Here is a 19,071-nt window from a genome sequence, read left to right on the forward strand (position 1 = left end):
GCAGGAAGCATGAATTCCTGGAATGAAAGGAATGGTGAAGATATGGGAAAGGCAGTCCACCAGATTATTATTTGAAGATTTGAACGTACTTGAAGATCTGTCAGAGTAGGTGATGCCAGAAGTCAGAGAGCTTGTTGGGAAAGGATGATCTTCTATTTAGGCAGCAGGTGTCAAGCCTGGGTGCCCAAGAGAATCACCTAGGAGCTTTTCCAAGTCTTCCAGTCTCAACTCCCACCCCAGAGAGAATCTGACTCTTGTAGGTCTCGGTGGGGTCTTGGGCACTGGTGGTTTTAAAAGCTCCCCGAGAGGATTCTGATGTGCACTCAAGATCGAGAATCACTGCTTCAGATTACAAAGTGCTTTCTCACATATTATCGAGGGGTTTGTACACCTAAAAAGAGGAAAAGGAAACATTTGCAATGCCTGTTGACTATATAAGGAAGAGGAAGAGAAAGAGTAGTAATTGTGAAAATGGAAGGATTGCAGAAAAATAAGCTTCCAAAAATTGGAGGAAAAGCCCTCACCCTTGTAGGGCTAAAATTAGGGATGCTAGCAATCCATTGAGTGTAGAACATGAAAGAGGAGTTTGTGTGGCCATACTTCCTGCTCTGTATGGACTGTTCTTAAGATGACAATAAAATTCCCTTCCCAGAGTCCGAAAACAGTCATCTAATATTTGATGTCTATTAGTTCCTAAGACCTTATTGAGTCCACTCTATAAGTGAGAAATATTGGAGAAAACAAGAAAAACATTTGTTGATAGTCAAAAAGTATGTTAGAAAATATCATGTTAATATTTCCATGTCCATTTTGGACTGTGCACATGATCTGCATGTATAGACAGAAAATGTTCCCCCACCGTGATCCTAACAGCTTTCAAATAGTTCTAATTAATAATTCCACAGATGGAAGTGGCAATTGACAATCTTGGTTATAGCTGAAGGAGAAGTAGAGCCAACGCTAGGCTCTCAGGCTGGGGGAAAATAGAAGTCAAGTTACAATGAGGCAGAAGAAAAGTAAGTTGTGATCAGGATATTGAATTTTAAGATTTTGCAAGTGGGTGATGACAAAGCTTAGGCTGTGGCCAAGAGAGTGAGTGGCAGCTACTGTCAACAAAGTAAAGGCTAAGCTACCATCTCCCTGTCAACCAGTAGATGAAGAGGGACAGTACTTGAAGTGAAGAAAAGAAAATCTTCCAGACCCTAAATATTTAAGGTCAGGAATCCCAATTAATGACCCCTCCTCCTTCTAGTTTCCAACTCACAGAGAGAATGGCTAATAATAACAATAACAATAGTTCAGCACTTCCTACATGTCAGCATTGTTCTAAGCACCTTGAACACTATTTTTGTGACAAGAGGCACTATTACGCCCATTTCACAGATGAAGAAATAGACGAAGGGTAAGCAACTTGCCCAATATGGGTTGTAAATGCTGGGGAGAAGTTGTAGACAGGGTTAGGGTGAGAGAATATTTTATGGAAAGTTAAGTTCAGCTGAAGAAGTGAACAAAATCCAGGAGGAGGCCTGCCTACCAGTGTGTACTGCACACCAACAGATGCCAGGCTTTGTGTGGAGACCTGGTGAGAGATGAGTCTAAAATAACACACTGGGGCCATATTGAAGAGTTCTGAACAACAGTGCTCAGCATTGGAACCTGATTTGGGAGGGAGGGAGGATGAAAAAAATGACATAATTAGCACTGTATCTTGAAATGATTAACTTTCGAATATGAACAAATTGGAGAGAAGCTGGAGTGAAAGGGATTACATTAGGGTCCTTTTGGTCCTGATTATATGACAAATAATGAACATATGAACAAGGGGCGTGTCAGCTGAAGGTTAGAGGAAGAGACAGGTTTGATACATGTTGCAAAAGTCAAATGCAAAGTTTTGGTAACTGGGTGGATGAAGAGTATGGGTGGGGGGGAAGAGGGACAGAATGTAAGTAGAATCCAAGGTTTCAAGTTCAAGTCACTGCACTATTGGCAGAAATTCAGAAGAGTCACTTTGTGGGGTAAGAGGGACAGCATGAGTAGGTGGACTCTGAAAATCTGTAATCTGCTGTGTGAGCAGGTCATCAAGGTGGGAGACCTCAGCAGGAAGTTGGAAACAAATCTGGAACTTAGAGGAGTCTGAGCTTGAAGTGAAGGTTTTGGTGTCGTCCACACGAAGGTGCTATGGTAAACCTGGGGAGCAGATGAAATCTCTGGAAGGGGGAAAAGGAAGCAAATAGAGAACAGATCCTTGGGAAATATTTAAATTGGGGGGCAAGGAAGAAGAGGAGCCAGCAAAGGAGACAGGGGGAGAGGTTAACAGAAGGATAGGAATGTCTAAAAGTATGCATCACAGAACACAAGGGGATGGAAGGTTCCAGAAAAAAAGCTGACTTAGCAAACCCTCAGAGAAACTAAGAAAAACTAAGCCATTAGGAGTTGTCAGTTGAAAGGTTATAAGGATCTAGAGGAGCCACAGGATAGGAGGCGGCCTCGGGTGGGAAGGAAGGGATGGAGCATAAGAGACAAAGCAGGGCTGCGCCACCTTTGAAGAGTTTGAGGGTGAGGAAGAAAGCGAAGACACAGTGGCTGGAAGGGCTAAGACATGTGAGGGAAAGTGTTTTGTTTGGTTCTTAAGTTAAAGGGCACCTGTTAAATCTACTTTAGAGATAAAGGAGCCACAGAGAGGGGTGAGTGAAGACACATAGGTACTGCCAGGTGGTAAAGCAAAAATAAGTAAGCAGCAAAAATATTTCCGTGGCAGAAATCACAGCAGGATGAGGTCCCAAACTTCTTCAAACCTGATCATAAAACTCACCGGCGGGAGCAGCTCATGGAGCTGCCCTCCCTAACTCCTACGCAGAAATTCTCACAGAAATAAGGCAAGGGCCAATTAAGAGTTTTCCCTCCTCCTCTGGTGGAATGCATGACTGTAATGGATGCATCCCAGGGCAGAGGGGAGGGGTAGCTCTCACTATCGACAGTCTTAAAAAGTAAAATAACTTCCATCGACTCTAGGGAGAAGAAGAAGTTTTGCTAATGACTGGGCTGGAAAATATTAGGATTTTCTTAGCAGGTTGCATAATTTGTAATTATTCTTTGTGCAGGAGAAGGGAGGGCATTTTTATCCCATGTTTCGAAAAAGAAAGTTAAATGCACTCAGGCACTCAGGCCTGAATGTTACTTCACTCACTCTGTAGGAGGCAAAAGCTTCCCAGAAAAAAAAAAAAAGTAGGAAAGCAAAAATACTGATAGTGGTTAACGAGTAACGTTAGGTAGGCTTTGACTGCTGTAGGTAGGCCTGGGTAGGACAATGCTGTAAAACATTCTGCAAACAATCGGCTCCATTGCCCTGTCCTTTCCTGTCAAGGTGGTGGCACTGGGCACAGCACATCAGAAAGGAAAAGAGGAAGCGGAGAAGGAAACAAAGAGGCAGAGACTGAGTGTTCCTAGGGAATGGGCACACCCTCCCTCTTCTGGGGGATGGCTGGGCACCACGCCTGCCCCTGTGTATCCAGAAATGGTCCCTGGGGCCCCATCGCTGTTACATTGCCGCACAGCCCTGGGGCATGGAGAAGCGCTTGGGAGGTTGTTAGCACATCTCCCTCCGGAGATGAGACCAGGCTTAGCACCAACAAGAAAATACCAGAGGGGATTGTCTCTTCTCCATGCCTGGATAATGGCTATTCCCTGAGACCCAGGGAAGAATTAAATTCAAAGTGGGCCTTGGGCGCACTTTATCACACACTCCCATCCTGAACAGCTGGGCTGCTAGTATAATTTAAAAAGAAGAGAGAACTGTTCGTTCACCATTATAAATCTCTCAATGAGGAGGTAAAAAGATTTCCCATTTCTGTACAAGCCAAAGGAAGCAGAGCATTAGGCAAGTATCCTGTGAGTCTCATTAACAGAGACAACCAATATGGAAAATCCAGGGGGATTTGCTCCACATTTCTATTAGTAATGGCATTTTTTTTTTACCTGAAATATGCAGCAATTTTCTCGCATGTAGAATTGACTTTGCCTAAGGATTAATAAATATGCTTTTTCTTAATAGTTACTGAGTATCCTCCATGTTCTAGAGACTACAAACAAATAAAACATCGCTGGTCGCCTTCTTTTTTTCTTCTTTTGCTTTATTTCTGAGAAGATAAGATAGTAAAGCCATCCCAGACTGAGTTATTTTAAAGAACATGGAAATAATATGTATTTAAAATTGAGTCAGAAGAATAATTAATAATAGCCAGCTAGTATGAATTAAAAATTTTGATTCTCAAATGGGCAGTAATGGTTAAAAACGAAGCTGGTAGAGTCAGAAGAAGGGCAGTTTCCTCCTCGATTTATGCGGGATCCCCAGTGTCAGAGTCAGTTCCAGAGCTAAGCGCGTGATAATGGTGGCGCTACATAGAAACCCATGACCAGTGAAAGATATTTGTGAAAGATCATTTTCCCCTTGAGTAACTACTGAAGTGTTTTTCTCACCGTAGTTAGAACTGTGTCTCTTGTGGTCTCTTAGACTTTATAACAATAAGATCATCTCAGTGTCTGGGTGGATAACTACCCTCTTTTCTTTCAGGTGGAGGAAAGGAACGTACATTTGCCCATTTAAGAGCAGATTTGGCTTATTAAGATATGTGTCCAGAAAGAAGGCCATCTGTGTAAGCTGTGTTGAGCTTTTAAAAATGATGACCTGATTTGTCAAGAAGTCATTCCTACTGACTCAGGTTTTCATGATAGTAAAATAGTGTATGTATGATAGCATAAAAAATAGTATACAAAATAGCAGTTTTTTTTTTTTTTAATTCTGCCTTTCCTAGAATGTAAATGCCTGTCTGAGAATTCGACTGCACGAATAAAGCGGATATGGTGGCATCAAGTGTTCTTCCGTAAGAGACACTTAGGCAACCTCCAGGTTGTCTTCTTATGAATATTCTTTAGCAAACATCTTTGTTTTCCCACCATTAATGTATTTCCTCAGAAGAGCTTTCCGTGAAATGAAATCACTAGATCAAGTGGTATGAATATTTTAAAGCTCCTCTTTCCAAACCCGTTTCTAAGGAGCTTTCCAAAGGGTATTTATTAATTCACCTTACACTAGTCATATGTGAGAATTAGAGCTGTATTCCAGGCTTACCGAGCTGCTAATAAGACCACATTACTTTTATTTGCACTTCTTTCTAGTCTAGCAAGCTTGAAAACTTTTGCAAGAATTCGCTGACATTTTTGTGTGTGTATTTGCTAATTGTTTGCTGCTTCCTGATCGGCGGGTTTATCCTTCCCAGCGCCGGTCTCACCTGCTTTCCCCACATTTGTTGCTTCGCACAGGCTCCCATGATTCGTTCAGCTACTGGGTAGATGAGAAGTCCCCAGTGGGGCCCGACCAAACCGCAGCCATCAAACGCCTGGCCAGGATCTCCTTGGTGAAGAAGCTCATGAAGAAGTGGTCTGTGACGCAGAACCTGACGTTCAGGGAGCAACTGGAAGCCGGCATCCGCTACTTCGACCTGCGCGTGTCTTCCAAACCCGGGGATGCCGACCAGGAGATCTACTTCATTCACGGACTTTTTGGCATCAAGGTCTGGGACGGGCTGATGGAGATTGACTCATTTCTCACCCAACACCCCCAAGAGATTGTCTTCCTGGATTTCAACCACTTCTACGCCATGGATGAGGCCCACCACAAACGCCTGGTTCTCCGGATCCAGGAGGCCTTTGGAAACAAGCTGTGCTCTGCCTGCCGTGTGGAGAGCATGACGCTGCGAGCCCTGTGGGAGAAGAAGTGCCAGGTGAGAGGAGACAGACCCGCTTACAAGGGCAAGGGCAAGGGCAACAACGGAACTCTGCCACCTTTTCTGTCTCAGCCGCTGGACGGCAGCTCACCACAGGGCTCCTAGGCTAGAAGGCAAAGATTATTTGGAGTGTTAAACAGACACACCCGGAGTCCTGGGCTCTTGGATAGCTTCATACTCTAGGATATGCACACCAGTTCCTGGGCACCGGTGAACTGGGATTAACACCTGCCAAATAGTTACAATTGGTTGGGCAGCCTGTTGGAAGCATCTGAATTGACTTTGAGTGGCCTGGCCAGAACCAGCCCAAGGCAACTTTGTGAAATTGGACCAGCTGGTGATTGCCATTTTTTTTCTTATCTCCCATAGAATCCTTTCTCAGCCTCCTACTTCCCCTCAGGGATAGGCGGGCCCATCCTGCCTTGAGCTCAATGTCAGATAATCCCTGCAGGGGCTGACAAAAGCATGTAAGTGATTCATCTCAGAGGTGTTAACATTTTAAATCTTAACAGATTTGGGGGCCTGGCCTGAGAGATTGAGGGAGGATCCAGGCCACAGAGCATTCCCAGGTCCCCTAAGCTTAGAAGAGCCCCCAAACCAAGGCCTTGAGGGACATACTCAAGAAAAGGAATGTGGGCATCAGATACATGCTGCTCTGCTCCCACAGGATGAAAGACTGTGGGAGAGGGGAGCTTCAGGAAAGGTCAGCGTCCAATTTAGACTCGCTTTAAAAGAAGAAAGAAAGCAAGTCCCTTTTTTCATTCATAGTTGCTCACTTACTCAAAGGTACATTAACCAAAGCATCTTAAAGAGGCAGCTATTTTTGAACTTGGGGAAGAGCTTTCAATTAAAAATTAATTAAAGATTATTCACTTGCAAATATTCATTGAACACCAAGTGTGTGCCAAGCACCAGTCCAAGCACTTGGGATAAATTAGTAAATAAAACAAAGATCCTTGCCTTCATGGAGCTTTCATTCAGGTCTAAGAAATAGATCATAGATAATTGCCATAATAAATACATTACATAAAATGCTAGAAAGTGATATGAGCGATGAAAACAGAAAGGTAAGCGTGGTTAGGAAGAACCAGCATTCTGTGGGTTGGAGGGTTGGTCTCAGTTTTAAATAGGTTGATGAGGGTAGACGTTCGAAGGAGTTAATGGAGTTAATCGTGTGGCTGTTAGGGGAAGAGCTTTCCCAGCAGAGGAACCCGCCAGTGCCTGGTTCTGTTTGAGGGGAAGCAGGGGCCATGGGGCTGGAAAGCAGAGCGGTGGGAGGAGGTCAGAGGTCATGGGTGATGCGGTGGGAACTCAGGCTTTCACTCTGAGGGAGTGTTCTGGGAGGGTTCTGAGTACCGGGTGCTGTGTCCTGAATTACACTGTAATAGGATCTCCTTGGCTGCTAGGAAGAAAGCAGGGGGAGGAGGGCAGGGAAAGGAGGGGAACCAGTGAGGAGCACTAGTGGGAAAAGTGGTCAGATTTGGGATCTATCAGAACTTAGAGCCAACGGGGGTTTTCCAATGGATGGGATTCAGGGCACAAAAGAAACAGGCTCCAGGGATGGCTCCCAGGTTTGGCCGGAGTAACTGGAAACCCCAGGTGGTTTCGCACACCTCTGAAAGGCTAATGCCTTTGACACCACAGAGGCTAACGAGTTAGCTGTCAGTATCTGTTAAAATTTAAGCCGCTTTTCCTCACTAAAACTTTGTAAATGATGTTTTGCCAAATATTTATCACACCCCTGCCCCTAACCTGGGTTGGTATCTTTTCAGACTCACAGGTCTAATTTGGAGATTTTTTTTTTCTCAGTGGTGTCTCTCTTACAATATGAGATAATAGTAATAACAAGGGCACCTTAACAGCTAACCTTTACTGAGCCTTTACACTGTGTTAGGTACCTGGATTCGCGCATTTAATCCTCTCCACAACACGATGAGATAGGTGTTTTGTTATTATCCTCATTTTACCGATGAGTAAACTGAGGCATGGAGAGACTGAGCGACTTACCCGAGAGAACATTCCTAGTGAGTGGCAAGAGCCAAGATTGAGTCATAGGCTGTTTGGCTCCATAGAGCTCCCACAGCTTCTGATGCTATCCCGGGGCTGACCCCTCATCTTGGTGGTTTTCACAACTAGGAGCATAGATTATGCTAATAAAAACACCTTCTCCTTATTCGTGAGCCGTTATTATCAGAGGGTCTCAGAGGTTTCACAGAACAGAATAAAGGGCTGGAGATCTGTAAGAGGGCTTTTGAATGTGCGATTCAGGTAAGGTTAAATCTCAGTACAGCTAAGTTTGACAATCAGATATCTGTTATAAATACAGTTTTATAATTTTGTGCACAGATCATGTCCTGAATGGACTGCCATAGTGCATACCAAATTGTTCCGAAGTCTGCAGGAGTAACAGGTGTCTTCAGGAATAATGATGAGGGGGACAGTGAATTTCTAGCAGCAGAGTGATGAGCTATCCTTGTTTTTAAGTATGGACTAATCTGTGTCTTCCAAGTACAACTACTCTGAAAATTATGAAGGAAAGACACTGTGATGACCTGTCAGAAAAAGGGGAGTGTCATCCATTTGCTCTTCTTGCTTTCCCCAAGTTTTCCCTGCCCTGTCTCTTCTTAAAAGCTAAACAGAGACCTCACAGTCATCAGTGATCTATCCCCTGCTGGGGGCAGGGCCCTCCTGGTGGTTATACTTTAAATATTCATTATGTAATGAGCTGCCTTGCATGGAACCCCCTGAGTATTTTATCACTACAATTTCATAGCAAGAAGTGTACTACCATTCAGTCAAATTTCATTTACTCAACAATTACATCACAGCTCACTGATAGGTGTACATCGCAGTTATGGGTTTTGAGGTACAGTGAATTAGAAGATTTAATCTACGGTTTGGCAGTATTTCGAATCTTAATGAGAAGGTGGGAGTCCGTAACACTCGTAAAATACAAAACAACCCATACACAACTGCAAGATAAAACTGCCTCAAATGTACTGTATGGAGAAAGGGGTTTGTAAGCCATCAATTGAAAAATAGCACATAGCACAAATCTATAGTCCAGGAGCCTCCAGAAAAGGACCCATCAGAATAAGAGGAGGTCAATCAAGGAATAATTTTCAAAAGAAAGTAGATTTCAAATCTGAGTCTCCACAGAGAAACTGAACATAAATTGCTGAGCTGGAGGGGAGAGTATTTCAGAGAAAAATATAGCAGAGCGAGGTAGGGAGGCAGATGCAAAACACAGGCCCTAGGGCAAGGGTTACTGCCCCTAGAATCCCGTGGAATAACAGTTGGTTTGCTGGGCCAACATCCTCGTGTAACCAGAAATTCTCCTTCGAACCCTTATGTTCAGACTGCGCGGGCGCTTGAGGAAAGGCCTAGAGCCCCTTTTGTACAATGCGTCCTATTTGCACCTTTTCTAAGGCAGAGTAAAGAACAGCACTGCCACTGCCCAGGGCGCCCGGCAGCTCTGAAAGCCAGCCCCGACAGGGAAGGATCACACAGCTTCCCGCCTCTGCCACCGTCCATTCCACAAGACAGCTTGCCTCCCTTTCGGAGGCAGGAGACCCCAGCCTCCCAGCTAGCCAATTACCGCGCTGGCAGGGAATCCTCCCAATCCCCCCCGACAATCTGCTTACTCTGAGCCTGTGATTAACCTCATTAACACACGTGTTTACCACGGGCATCCTTAGCAGTCAGTGAGACATTCCTCAACACCACTAAAAACAAGATAACTATTCACCTGTTGGGTGCATCCAGCCTGACGCGCCCGAGCTCCGGCGCGTTAGTCATGCACCTTAGTCACGAGCGCAACACACTGGAGACCAGACACGCATTCAGAGCCCTGCTTCTCGGGTGCCTGGGGCATTATGCTCTCGGGCCAGCTATCTGAGGATTGCAGTCCAGGCAGTGTAAACACGCGGGACATTCCTTCAGGAAGAGATTACTGGTGCTTGGCAGCAGGGAAAATACACTACTTCTAGAAACCTAAGCAGCAGAGCCCTGAATTGGGACGATCAAAATAGCAACTCCCCGTCCCTCGGCTGCCTGTCAGAAACTAATTAATGCTGTGGCTATGGCTTGCTAATTATTTTCAAAATCACCACCAGCCCCGAGAGGTCCCACTGGAGACCCATCGCCTTCTGGAAGTCTGCCCTGCCTGGAGTAGCGCCCTCCCACCCCCTCCTAGGAAGGGTTATTCGTTCAGTGGCTTGGCTCGCGTGATTGAAACTCAGGGTACTCCCAGATTAGTGCAAGGTGTTGGTCTCAACCCCAGGAGCGTCAGTCTCCCGAGCATGGGAGTCATACCTTGTAGACGGCGCGAGCCACAGGGCTCTCCATCCGGGGCTCAGAGCCCCAGGGGGAGGGGCATGGGTAGGATTGAAGCAGTCTGTGAATTTGGATGGGAAAAATCTACATATTTATTCCCTCTCACCTGTAACTGAAAATTCATATACCCACAGTATCGGCCCTACCTGTGACTTTGTCACCATAGAAATCACAGGTATTTCCGTATCACATTCCAGTTATTTGAAATACCATTTATACTCATCATTAACTCAAAATGATGGAACTTATTAGACTCACAACAAAGTACTTTTATTTAATGTATTTATTATGAAGCATGTACACTAATTTATTACAAATTTAATAATATATTGATAGCTATATTTTGGTCTCATTGATTTCCTTTGTAATCCTGTCTATTTTATTTTATGCATTCATTTAAAATGCAGTCTGAGAAGGGGTTCAGGATTTTACCATACTTCCAGAGGTGTTCGCAATAAAAATAAAGAATTTTCAAGTTCAGACATACACAAGTGCTTAAATCTTTGCTTATTGATTTCTCTAAATATACATATACATAAAATTCTTGAATTTCTACATGCTTATACTTGTTTGCCTTTAATCCTACCAATCAGGGCAAAGCCAAGGAATTAACATTCAGCTAATTCATCAATTGTTCTCCTTTTTCTGTTTTGAATGTTTCAGGTTCTTATTTTCTATCACTGTCCCTTCTACAAGCAATACCCCTTCCTGTGGCCCGGAAAGAAGATCCCAGCGCCCTGGGCGAACACCACAAGTGTGAGCAAACTCGTCCTCTTCTTGGAGACCACTCTGAGTGAGCGGGCCCCACGCGGCTCCTTCCACGTCTCTCAAGCGATTCTCACCCCCAGAGTGAAAACCATCGCCCGAGGCCTGGTTGGTGGCCTCAAGAATACTCTGGTTCATAGGTAAGAATTTGCTTCTACCCCACAAGTAAGGTTTATGGTTGGTTGGTTGGTTGGTTTTTTTAAAGAAAACTTATCTTGATTCTCTTCTGAATAAACAGCAGTAAAATCATATAGTTTGAAGATTTTAGGATAACAACAAAACAAAAACCAAAAAACCTTATATTTGAAAAAGCTGTGCATTTGAGGCAGTTTGCATTAAACATGGCCAAAGGGCCTCTAAATACTTTGTTAAAATATCTAGTAGACCATAAGTATTCTCTGAACTTTGATGCTCAGGCAAAGCACTCTAAGCCAATGGCAGTGTGTTCACTTCTGGTGTGTGATCACATCCCATACTTGCCCTGCCTTTCAGCTGGCCCAAGTACTCACTCATTTAAAAAGCATTAAATGAGAACAGCTGTGCCAGGTGCTAGGGATTCAGAGGTGACCTGCAAAGGTTTGTCCCTTCCATAGCGACAAGGAGTCCTGAGAAGCAGCTTCGGATGGTACCTGCAGCACCATAGTTTCACATACTTCCTCAGAGCAGAATGGATTCTGACTGCACCATTAGGCAGGAGAAGCTCCAGATATTTTATATTAGATGATATTCTTTATCAAGGACACCACAAATGATAGGTGTCATTAAGAAAAAGCATGACTTGCGTATCTGTACATATACATGTGCATGCCTGTTGATGTGGGTAAAGGGAATGTTATCAATACACTTGGAGAATAGGGCATCCTCCCAATCCAAGCTGAGGAAGCGAATATGTTTGGATAACAAGGGCTATTTACAGGACTCGCTTCGGTTCCTGAGTTCCAGGTGGTAAGCACCAGTATTTAGGTAGTGAAAGATTCTTCCAAAAATGTGTCTCTGCCTATCTGGTTCTGAGTTTGGATAGCATCACTCCAGATAACAGGAGTTCATCTGGCAAGAGTTCAGATAGCAAGAAGCACCCGAACTTTTATTTCCTGGTGAAAACTCCTGCTTATCTTGTCCATAAACAAAACGAGAAACCCTTACTGTGGGGCTTGACTCAGTTCTGACTGAATTACTCGTGCTGAACTTGGAAAAGAGAATGTCATAAAGCAGTGCTGTAGCTCGGAAAGATCCAGAATGACAAACTCTTCCTTGTTTTTTATGTTCATGTAACACACCATTTTCCTCATGCGTTTGGCAAACGTGTAGATTAATATTATTCACTTATTCATTCACGCATTCATTCAACAAAAAAGATTGAGTACTTAGGAGGAGCTGGGTCTAAGGATACAAGGGAAACAATATAGTCTCTGTCCTCATGGAACTTAAGTCAATCAGGAAAAATAAACATGTAAATTTCTGTAAAGCAGTGTGAAAATAACACAATAAAGTCTGTGCAGAGAGTTGTACTAATAAGGGAGAGAAAGTATTTAAAAATAAGGATAAGTTATATCTGTATACTGTATTTAGAATATAAATTACCCTCCTGCAGATGATTTCATTTGATTCTTAAATCAAGCCAGCCTCCAGGTCTAGAGAGCATTATTGCCCCCATTTCAGCTGGGACTCAGTAAGGCTAAGTGACCCAGACCCACATAGCTGGTGAGAGTCAATAATATGCTCTAACTCTGGACTTCTGACTGTTGTGCTGTTGCCCTTTTCCATATTCACCACTGACTTGAATATAGCATATTTCATCGCTCTGCTCCTTTCTGCTCCACTGGCCTGTAATTGTCTTACTAGTCCCTGAATCTGGTCAGATCTTCCTGGACACAGCTGTGAACCCCAAAGTCACAATGCTTTTCATACCTGTAAATTCCTAGAACTTTAATCTGGCTGCAAAGGAAGCACAAAGCTTTCACTTAGTGATAATGATGGCGGCATGTGCCCAAAGCCAAGGGATCCTGGCATGCCGGAGCCCTCGCTGGTGGCAAGCGGATGTCTCAAGGCTGGAAAGATACTTGGGTCTCTCCACTCTGCTGGTCTCAAGAATATTACAGGGAGGCAGCATGCATTCCTAGGCCTCCACATCCACTGCAGGGAGAAACAAAGTCAAGAGTTTGTTCCCAAACGCCAGCAGGACGAGTGGCTGTCATTTCCTCTGGGCAATTGAACAAGCGTAGGAGAGAAGCATTTCTAACACCCAAGAGCTCTGTCCTAACTGAGGTACAGGGGTGCTCTCAGACTGGTTCCTGACCACTGGTTACCAGTTTAACCAAGAGGAAAAAGATCAGATAGGTGTATTTTCCCACAATTGTAGAGGTGATTTTTTTTTTTCAGCAGGAAGTTAACCTAACTCTTAGGTGAAACTTTGGACCTGAGATCTTATTTGCTTTGGTTCATCACCCTGAAAGGAAGGCATGAAATAGAGCCATTCTGACTGAATTTCTATGGTAGATTTCCCTAGATTCTTAGAAACCTTGCACTGCCACTGAAATCAAACGAAAGCAAGATTTGCCTAAGCTCAAGCACAGAGCAGCCATGGAGCCATAGAAGGGGACACAGACTGAAGTCAGAAGCCTGAGACTAAAGCCTGATCTGGTCCCTGGTATGGGCTGAATTATGTTCCCTGGAAATTCGTATGTTGAAGCCCTAGGCCCCAATTATCTCAGGATGTGACCGTTGGAGATTGGGTCTTTAAAGAGGTGATTAAGTTAAAATGAGGCCATTAGGGTCTGACTGGTGTCCTTAAAAAGGAGGAAATTTGGACATACAAAGAGACCCCAGGGGTGTGTGTGCTCAGAGAAAAGGTGACATGAAGACACAGCAAGAAGGCGGCCATCTATCAGCCAAGGAGAGAAACCTCAGAAGAACCCAAACCTGCCAACATCTCGATCTTGGACTCCCAGTCTTAGAACTGTGAGAAAAGACGTTTTTGTTGTTGAAGTCACCCAGTCTGGCATTTTCTATGGCAGCCCTAGCATACCAATGTAGTCTCTTAACAACAGGGTGGCCTTGGACAAATTTCCTGAGCTTTCGGAGCTGTCTCTTCCCCGCCTCTTAAAGGGTTAGTATGACTGCACAAAACTGTAGAGTCTTAGCATGAAAATGCCTACCACGGTGACTGGCACAAAATAGGCACGCCGTCTCTGTCTGTAAAGAAACCCGGGAACACAGAGGGTCAGGCTGCTTCTCAGTGGGCTTCAAAAGCAAAGGCAAGTTTCTAACCGACTGCTCTGCTTATGGGACCTGGTGCTTCACAGGCCTGTTGGCAATATCTGGCTCAGCCGTCTGCACTGATCTCTCCTTGCTGGAGGCCAGGAGTTAAGAAAATAAAATGGCTTCTCCTCACAGGGAGCTGTACATTTTCCTGTCCTTGTACGTAATCCTGGTTCTTTGATCCTTGCCTCGAGGAAGGTTGATACATGCAACCCGAAGCTGACGTAGAGCTCTTTGTCACCGGAGACCACGGGTGGATGCCTTTCCCACATTTCTCTGCTCAGGCTCCAAGGATCCCCTGTGGTTTGGCTCTGGCTGGAGTCCCCTGGAGTTGCTACCAAGCTTTTAGTTCTCATTTCCCCATGATGACCAGGAGATGGCGCCAACATTTCATACCTAAACACTGACTAGGGGATTTTTTTTTTTTTCTTTTCTTTTCTTTTCTTTTTTTAAAGAAAGCTCTACACCCAATGTGGGGCTTGAACTCATGACCCTGAGATCAAGAGTCACATTGCTCTACTGACTGAACTAACCAGGCGCCCCCTGGCTAGTGGATTTTAAAAAGAAGTGTTGGGGCACCCAGGTGGCGAAGTCGGTTGAGCGTCTGACTCTTGGTTTTGGCTCATGTTGTCATCTCAGGGTTGTGATCTCAGGTCGTGGGATGGAGCCCCTAGTGGGGCTCTGTGCTCAGCTCAGAGTCTGCTTGAGATTCTCTCTGCCCCCCCAGTCTGTGTGTGTGTGTGTGTGTGTCTAAAATAAATAAATCTTTAAAAAATAAAGTAAAAGAAAAAGAAGTCTTGAATGGGTCAGGCTCAGGACTATAGTGGCCTTCTTGTGGGCCACTATGTATTGCAGGTCTCTATCGTCAAGGGAAGACTACTTGTGGCGCTTTGTTCTTGGCCTTCAGCTATTTCTACCCTACACTCTATCATGTATGATTTCTTCTCTCGTGCCAAACACTCACATAGTGCTTGCTATATCCCAGGCAAAGTTCTAAGCACTTCACATATATTACCTTATTTAATTCCCCCCCCCAAATCTACATGAGATAAGTAGTAGTTTTATCCCCATTTTACAGGGGGAGAGACTGAGGCAGGAAGAAATTGAATAAGTTAAGGTCAAATTGAGGTTATTAAATCTTCGGGAGACCCGGTTAAAAATGGACTTACTCCTGTGATGGCAGCTTATTAAATCCTAATTAACCTACTAACATAAAAATGCAAATTGGTTTATGAGATGCGTTTTATAGCCCATGGCCAGTTCTCGAGTCCACTGAGTGAGGGAAGTGACCCAGGACTGATCATTATTTTCCTGAGAAGAGGAAAAGAAATGCTAGCAAGGCCTGGACAGGGTCATCTAGGAGGAGATTGAGAGGTCAGGATGTATGCTCAAAGGGAGGGCAGCTTGGAAAGAGAAGATGACAACCAAGGAGAGCGTCACCAGAGGAAGAGAAAGGGGCCCCTTAAGATTAAAGTATTTTTATTTTTGACCTAGAGCAAATCCTTCCTAAAAAGTCTCCAGTCCCAGGATGGCTGGGTGGCTCAGTTGGTTAAGTGTCTGCTTTTGGCTCAGGTCATGATCCTAAGGTCCTGGGAATGAGCCCTGCATCAGGTTCCCCGCTCAGCGGGGAGCCTATTTCTCCCTCTCCCTCTGCTCCCCACCTCCCCACCCCTGCTCTTGCTCGCTGTCTCTCAAATAAATAAAATCTTAAAAAAAAAAAAAAAATCTCATCCCTTAACCAAATCATAAGCTATGGGTTGTGTCTTCCTTAAAGTCTGCCCAGATGCCAGACTATGCAGTACACTTCACTTCGCCCTCCCCTCTGCCCTCCATGGTATTTACATTTCCTGCTAATACAGAAGGTATCACATTAAATTGTTGTCATTTGTTGATGTCACTAAATGTTGAGCTGCTTCAGGCAAAACATTTCTGGATATCACATGGAAAATCCTTGAATTGTAAAATGTGACCAACCGACTGTGTTTGTGAGACCACTGAGTAAGCAGTGGTCCATTAAGAAGCCACTCATACTTCTGGAATAACTATATCCATATGGGAGAAGTGAACCCCACCCCTACTTCATACCATATATAAAAATTAGCTTGAGATAGATTTTGGATCTAACAGGAAAGCTAAAGCCATATGCTTAAAGAAGAAAACAGGAAAATATTTTTGTGACTTGGGACTAAGCAAAAGTTTCCTAGATAGGTCACAGAAATTATAAAAGAAAAGAATTTAAGGAATTGAGGTCGCCAAAATAAGCCATTAATAAAATTAGTAGACAAGCTATAAGCAAGGTTAAAATATCAAAAAGCATATCCAAGAAAAGACTAGTGTCTAGAATATATAAATAACTTCTACAACTCAACAATTAAAAGAAAAAGAAAAAAAAGAAAAGAATGGGTAAAAGAATTGAGCAGGTACTTTCCAAAGCAGACATACAAATGGCCAATAAGTACATTACAAATGGCTCAGCCTTAGTAGTCATCAGAAGAATGCAAATTAAAACACTTAGATATCTTTACATACCCACTAGAATGGCTAAAATTAAAAAGACTGCCAAATTTTGGAAAGGCTCTGAAGCAACCAGGATTCTCATACTTTGTTGATGGGATTATATAATGGAACAACCTCTTTGGGAAAAGATCTGGAAGTTTCTTATAAAACTAAATGTAAGCCTACCATGTAGTAAAGGAATTTTAGTCCTTGGTGTTTATCCAAAAGAAATTAAAATAAATGTCCACAAAAAGACTTAGATAACAATGCCCATAACAGTTCTAGCCATAATATCCAAAAATGAGTAACATCCCATTTATTCATGAGTAAGAAAATGGATAAACAAACTACAGTACATTCATGCAGTGAAATAGTACGGTAATTAAAATGAAGAACAAGCTGCTGATGTATGCAACAACATGGATGGATTCCAAAACCATAATGCTGAGTGAAAGAACCTCACACAAAAGAATACATACTGCCTGAACTCCCATGAAGTTCTAGAACAGGCAAAAAAATTTTTTTAAGGACTTTATTTATTTGACAGAGAGAGACACAGTGAAAGAGGGAACACAAGCAGGGGGAGTAGGAGAGGGAGAAGCAGGCTTCCCGCTGAGCAGGGAGCCCGATGTGGGGCTCGATCCCAGGACCCTGGGATCATGACCTGAGCCAAAGGCATCCGCTTAATGACTGAGCCACCCAGGTGCCCCCTAGAACAGGCAAATTTAATCAATGGTAGAAAAAAAAATTAGGATAATTGTTGCCCCTGGGAGGATGTGGGCAGGGATTGATGAGGAAGGTACATGCAGGAACCTTCTGGGGTGCTGGTAATGTTCTGTCCCTTGATATGGGTGTACATTACGTACATACATTTGTCACAACTCAACTAGTGTACGCTTAGGATTTGCCCATTTTATTGGGTGCAAGTTTATGTCAAAAGAAATATTAAAACAAATATTGAGTCCTGGTTAATGATATGCATACTGGGGTATTTGGGGCATGTGTATAGCTGTTTGCCATTGGAATTTGTCAAAAATATAAGATGTTTTGATGGAAGGATAGAGTGATGGGTTGATGGACAGCTATGTGGCAAGCACGTACTATAAAATGTTAGTGCTAGAAGCTAGGTGGTGCATGCACGGCCCGTATATTTCTTTCAGCGTTGCAATATGTTTGAAAATTTTCGTGATAAAAAAAATTAGAGAACCTACCAATAATTAAGCTCTTGATCTTAGTCTTTCAAGGTCCTACTGACATGGTTATCTCTTTGGTGCTTGAGGCAGATAATCTCCTCTTCCAGAGCAGAAACCCTGAAAGTGCAGTTCTCTGTTGGAATAGACATCACTTCATCCCTGAAAGAGATCTACAGCTTCAACGGACGAACTGTGGGGGACTTGTGCTTTTATTGATGTACTTTTGTCACACGAATGGAAATGTCTTGTTTCCATTTCTGGAAGAGTCCTTTTCAACTCTACTCTCTGTCCTGTCTTCTGTGTAGGAATCTTCCTGCCATCCTGGACTGGGTGAAGACTCAGAAGCCTGGAGCCATGGGTGTCAACATCATCACATCCGACTTCGTGGACCTGGTGGACTTCGCCACGACTGTCATTGAATTGAATGACCTCCTCCAGGAGGACAGAGCTTTGGCTAAATGCTGATTTGGTTTTTATTTCAATGTTGGCTTTGTTGATCCAGGCCAGAGTTCTGAAGGGTTTCCTGTTAGGACGGCCCCTGGGCAGTGATGGGGAAGGAGGAGGAGGGCAGTTTCCCCTCTTCATAGGGCCATTTGGATAAAATTATAGAGCTTTTAATTGCATTTTTCCCAAATGAGACTTTTAAAAAAACTGAAGTCCAAGGGAAGAAGCATGTTTCGTGTGATCAAAGTCAGGGTCTCCCCAATGGCTCATGATGTGGAATGTAATGTGGAAATGGGGTCTGCAGCTTCCTTCGAGTGTCTCCGAATTGGCCCGGTTTCCTGCTGTCTCCCAGGATGTTGTATGCGAGCCAGTGAGAAGACTGAACCAGAAAGGCATTCTTAGGCAAAAGAATGGCTCGTGGCAGGTGGGGAAGGCCCCGTGGGTGGCTCTAACATCAACCTGGGGCTTTGAGGGAGAAAGGGGCCAGGCACCACTTCTTCTGGCATCTCGAATATTACCACTTCTTCCCCGAGAGAGTAAGACTTCTCGTCACCAGGCCATTCCAGCCACAAGCTGTTCTTGCGTAGCTGCTGCTTGGGAACTGGGCACCTGCGTTCTTTGGATAAACTGTGCATATTGCCTTTGGTATCAGAAATGTGTTTCCCAGTTGTAAAACATTGATTCCTTTCCATTTCTATTGGCCCCTTCTTAAAAGTGAAAGGAACAATGGTGGGGGATCTTTTCAGTGTGGGGCCCAACAAGAAATAGATATGCATGTTTGCTGCATGCCGCATTTC

General features: G+C 43.9%; 1 protein-coding gene across 1 annotated transcript in view; it reads left to right on the forward strand.

Annotated features, from left to right (window-relative positions):
- Positions 1-18,546, forward strand: part of PLCXD2 (phosphatidylinositol specific phospholipase C X domain containing 2) — a 43,575-nt gene extending 25,029 nt beyond the window's left edge. The window contains exons 2-4 of the mRNA XM_021692495.1: positions 5,320-5,780; positions 10,782-11,023; positions 18,136-18,546. Of these exons, the coding sequence (XP_021548170.1) occupies positions 5,320-5,780; positions 10,782-11,023; positions 18,136-18,295 (863 nt within the window). The 3' untranslated portion in view covers positions 18,296-18,546. The remainder of the gene's footprint in view (positions 1-5,319; positions 5,781-10,781; positions 11,024-18,135) is intronic.
- Positions 18,547-19,071: the final 525 nt, after the last annotated feature.

The sequence above is a fragment of the Neomonachus schauinslandi genome, chromosome 1, assembly GCF_002201575.2.
Source record: "Neomonachus schauinslandi chromosome 1, ASM220157v2, whole genome shotgun sequence".
Taxonomy (NCBI): Eukaryota; Metazoa; Chordata; class Mammalia; order Carnivora; family Phocidae; genus Neomonachus; species Neomonachus schauinslandi.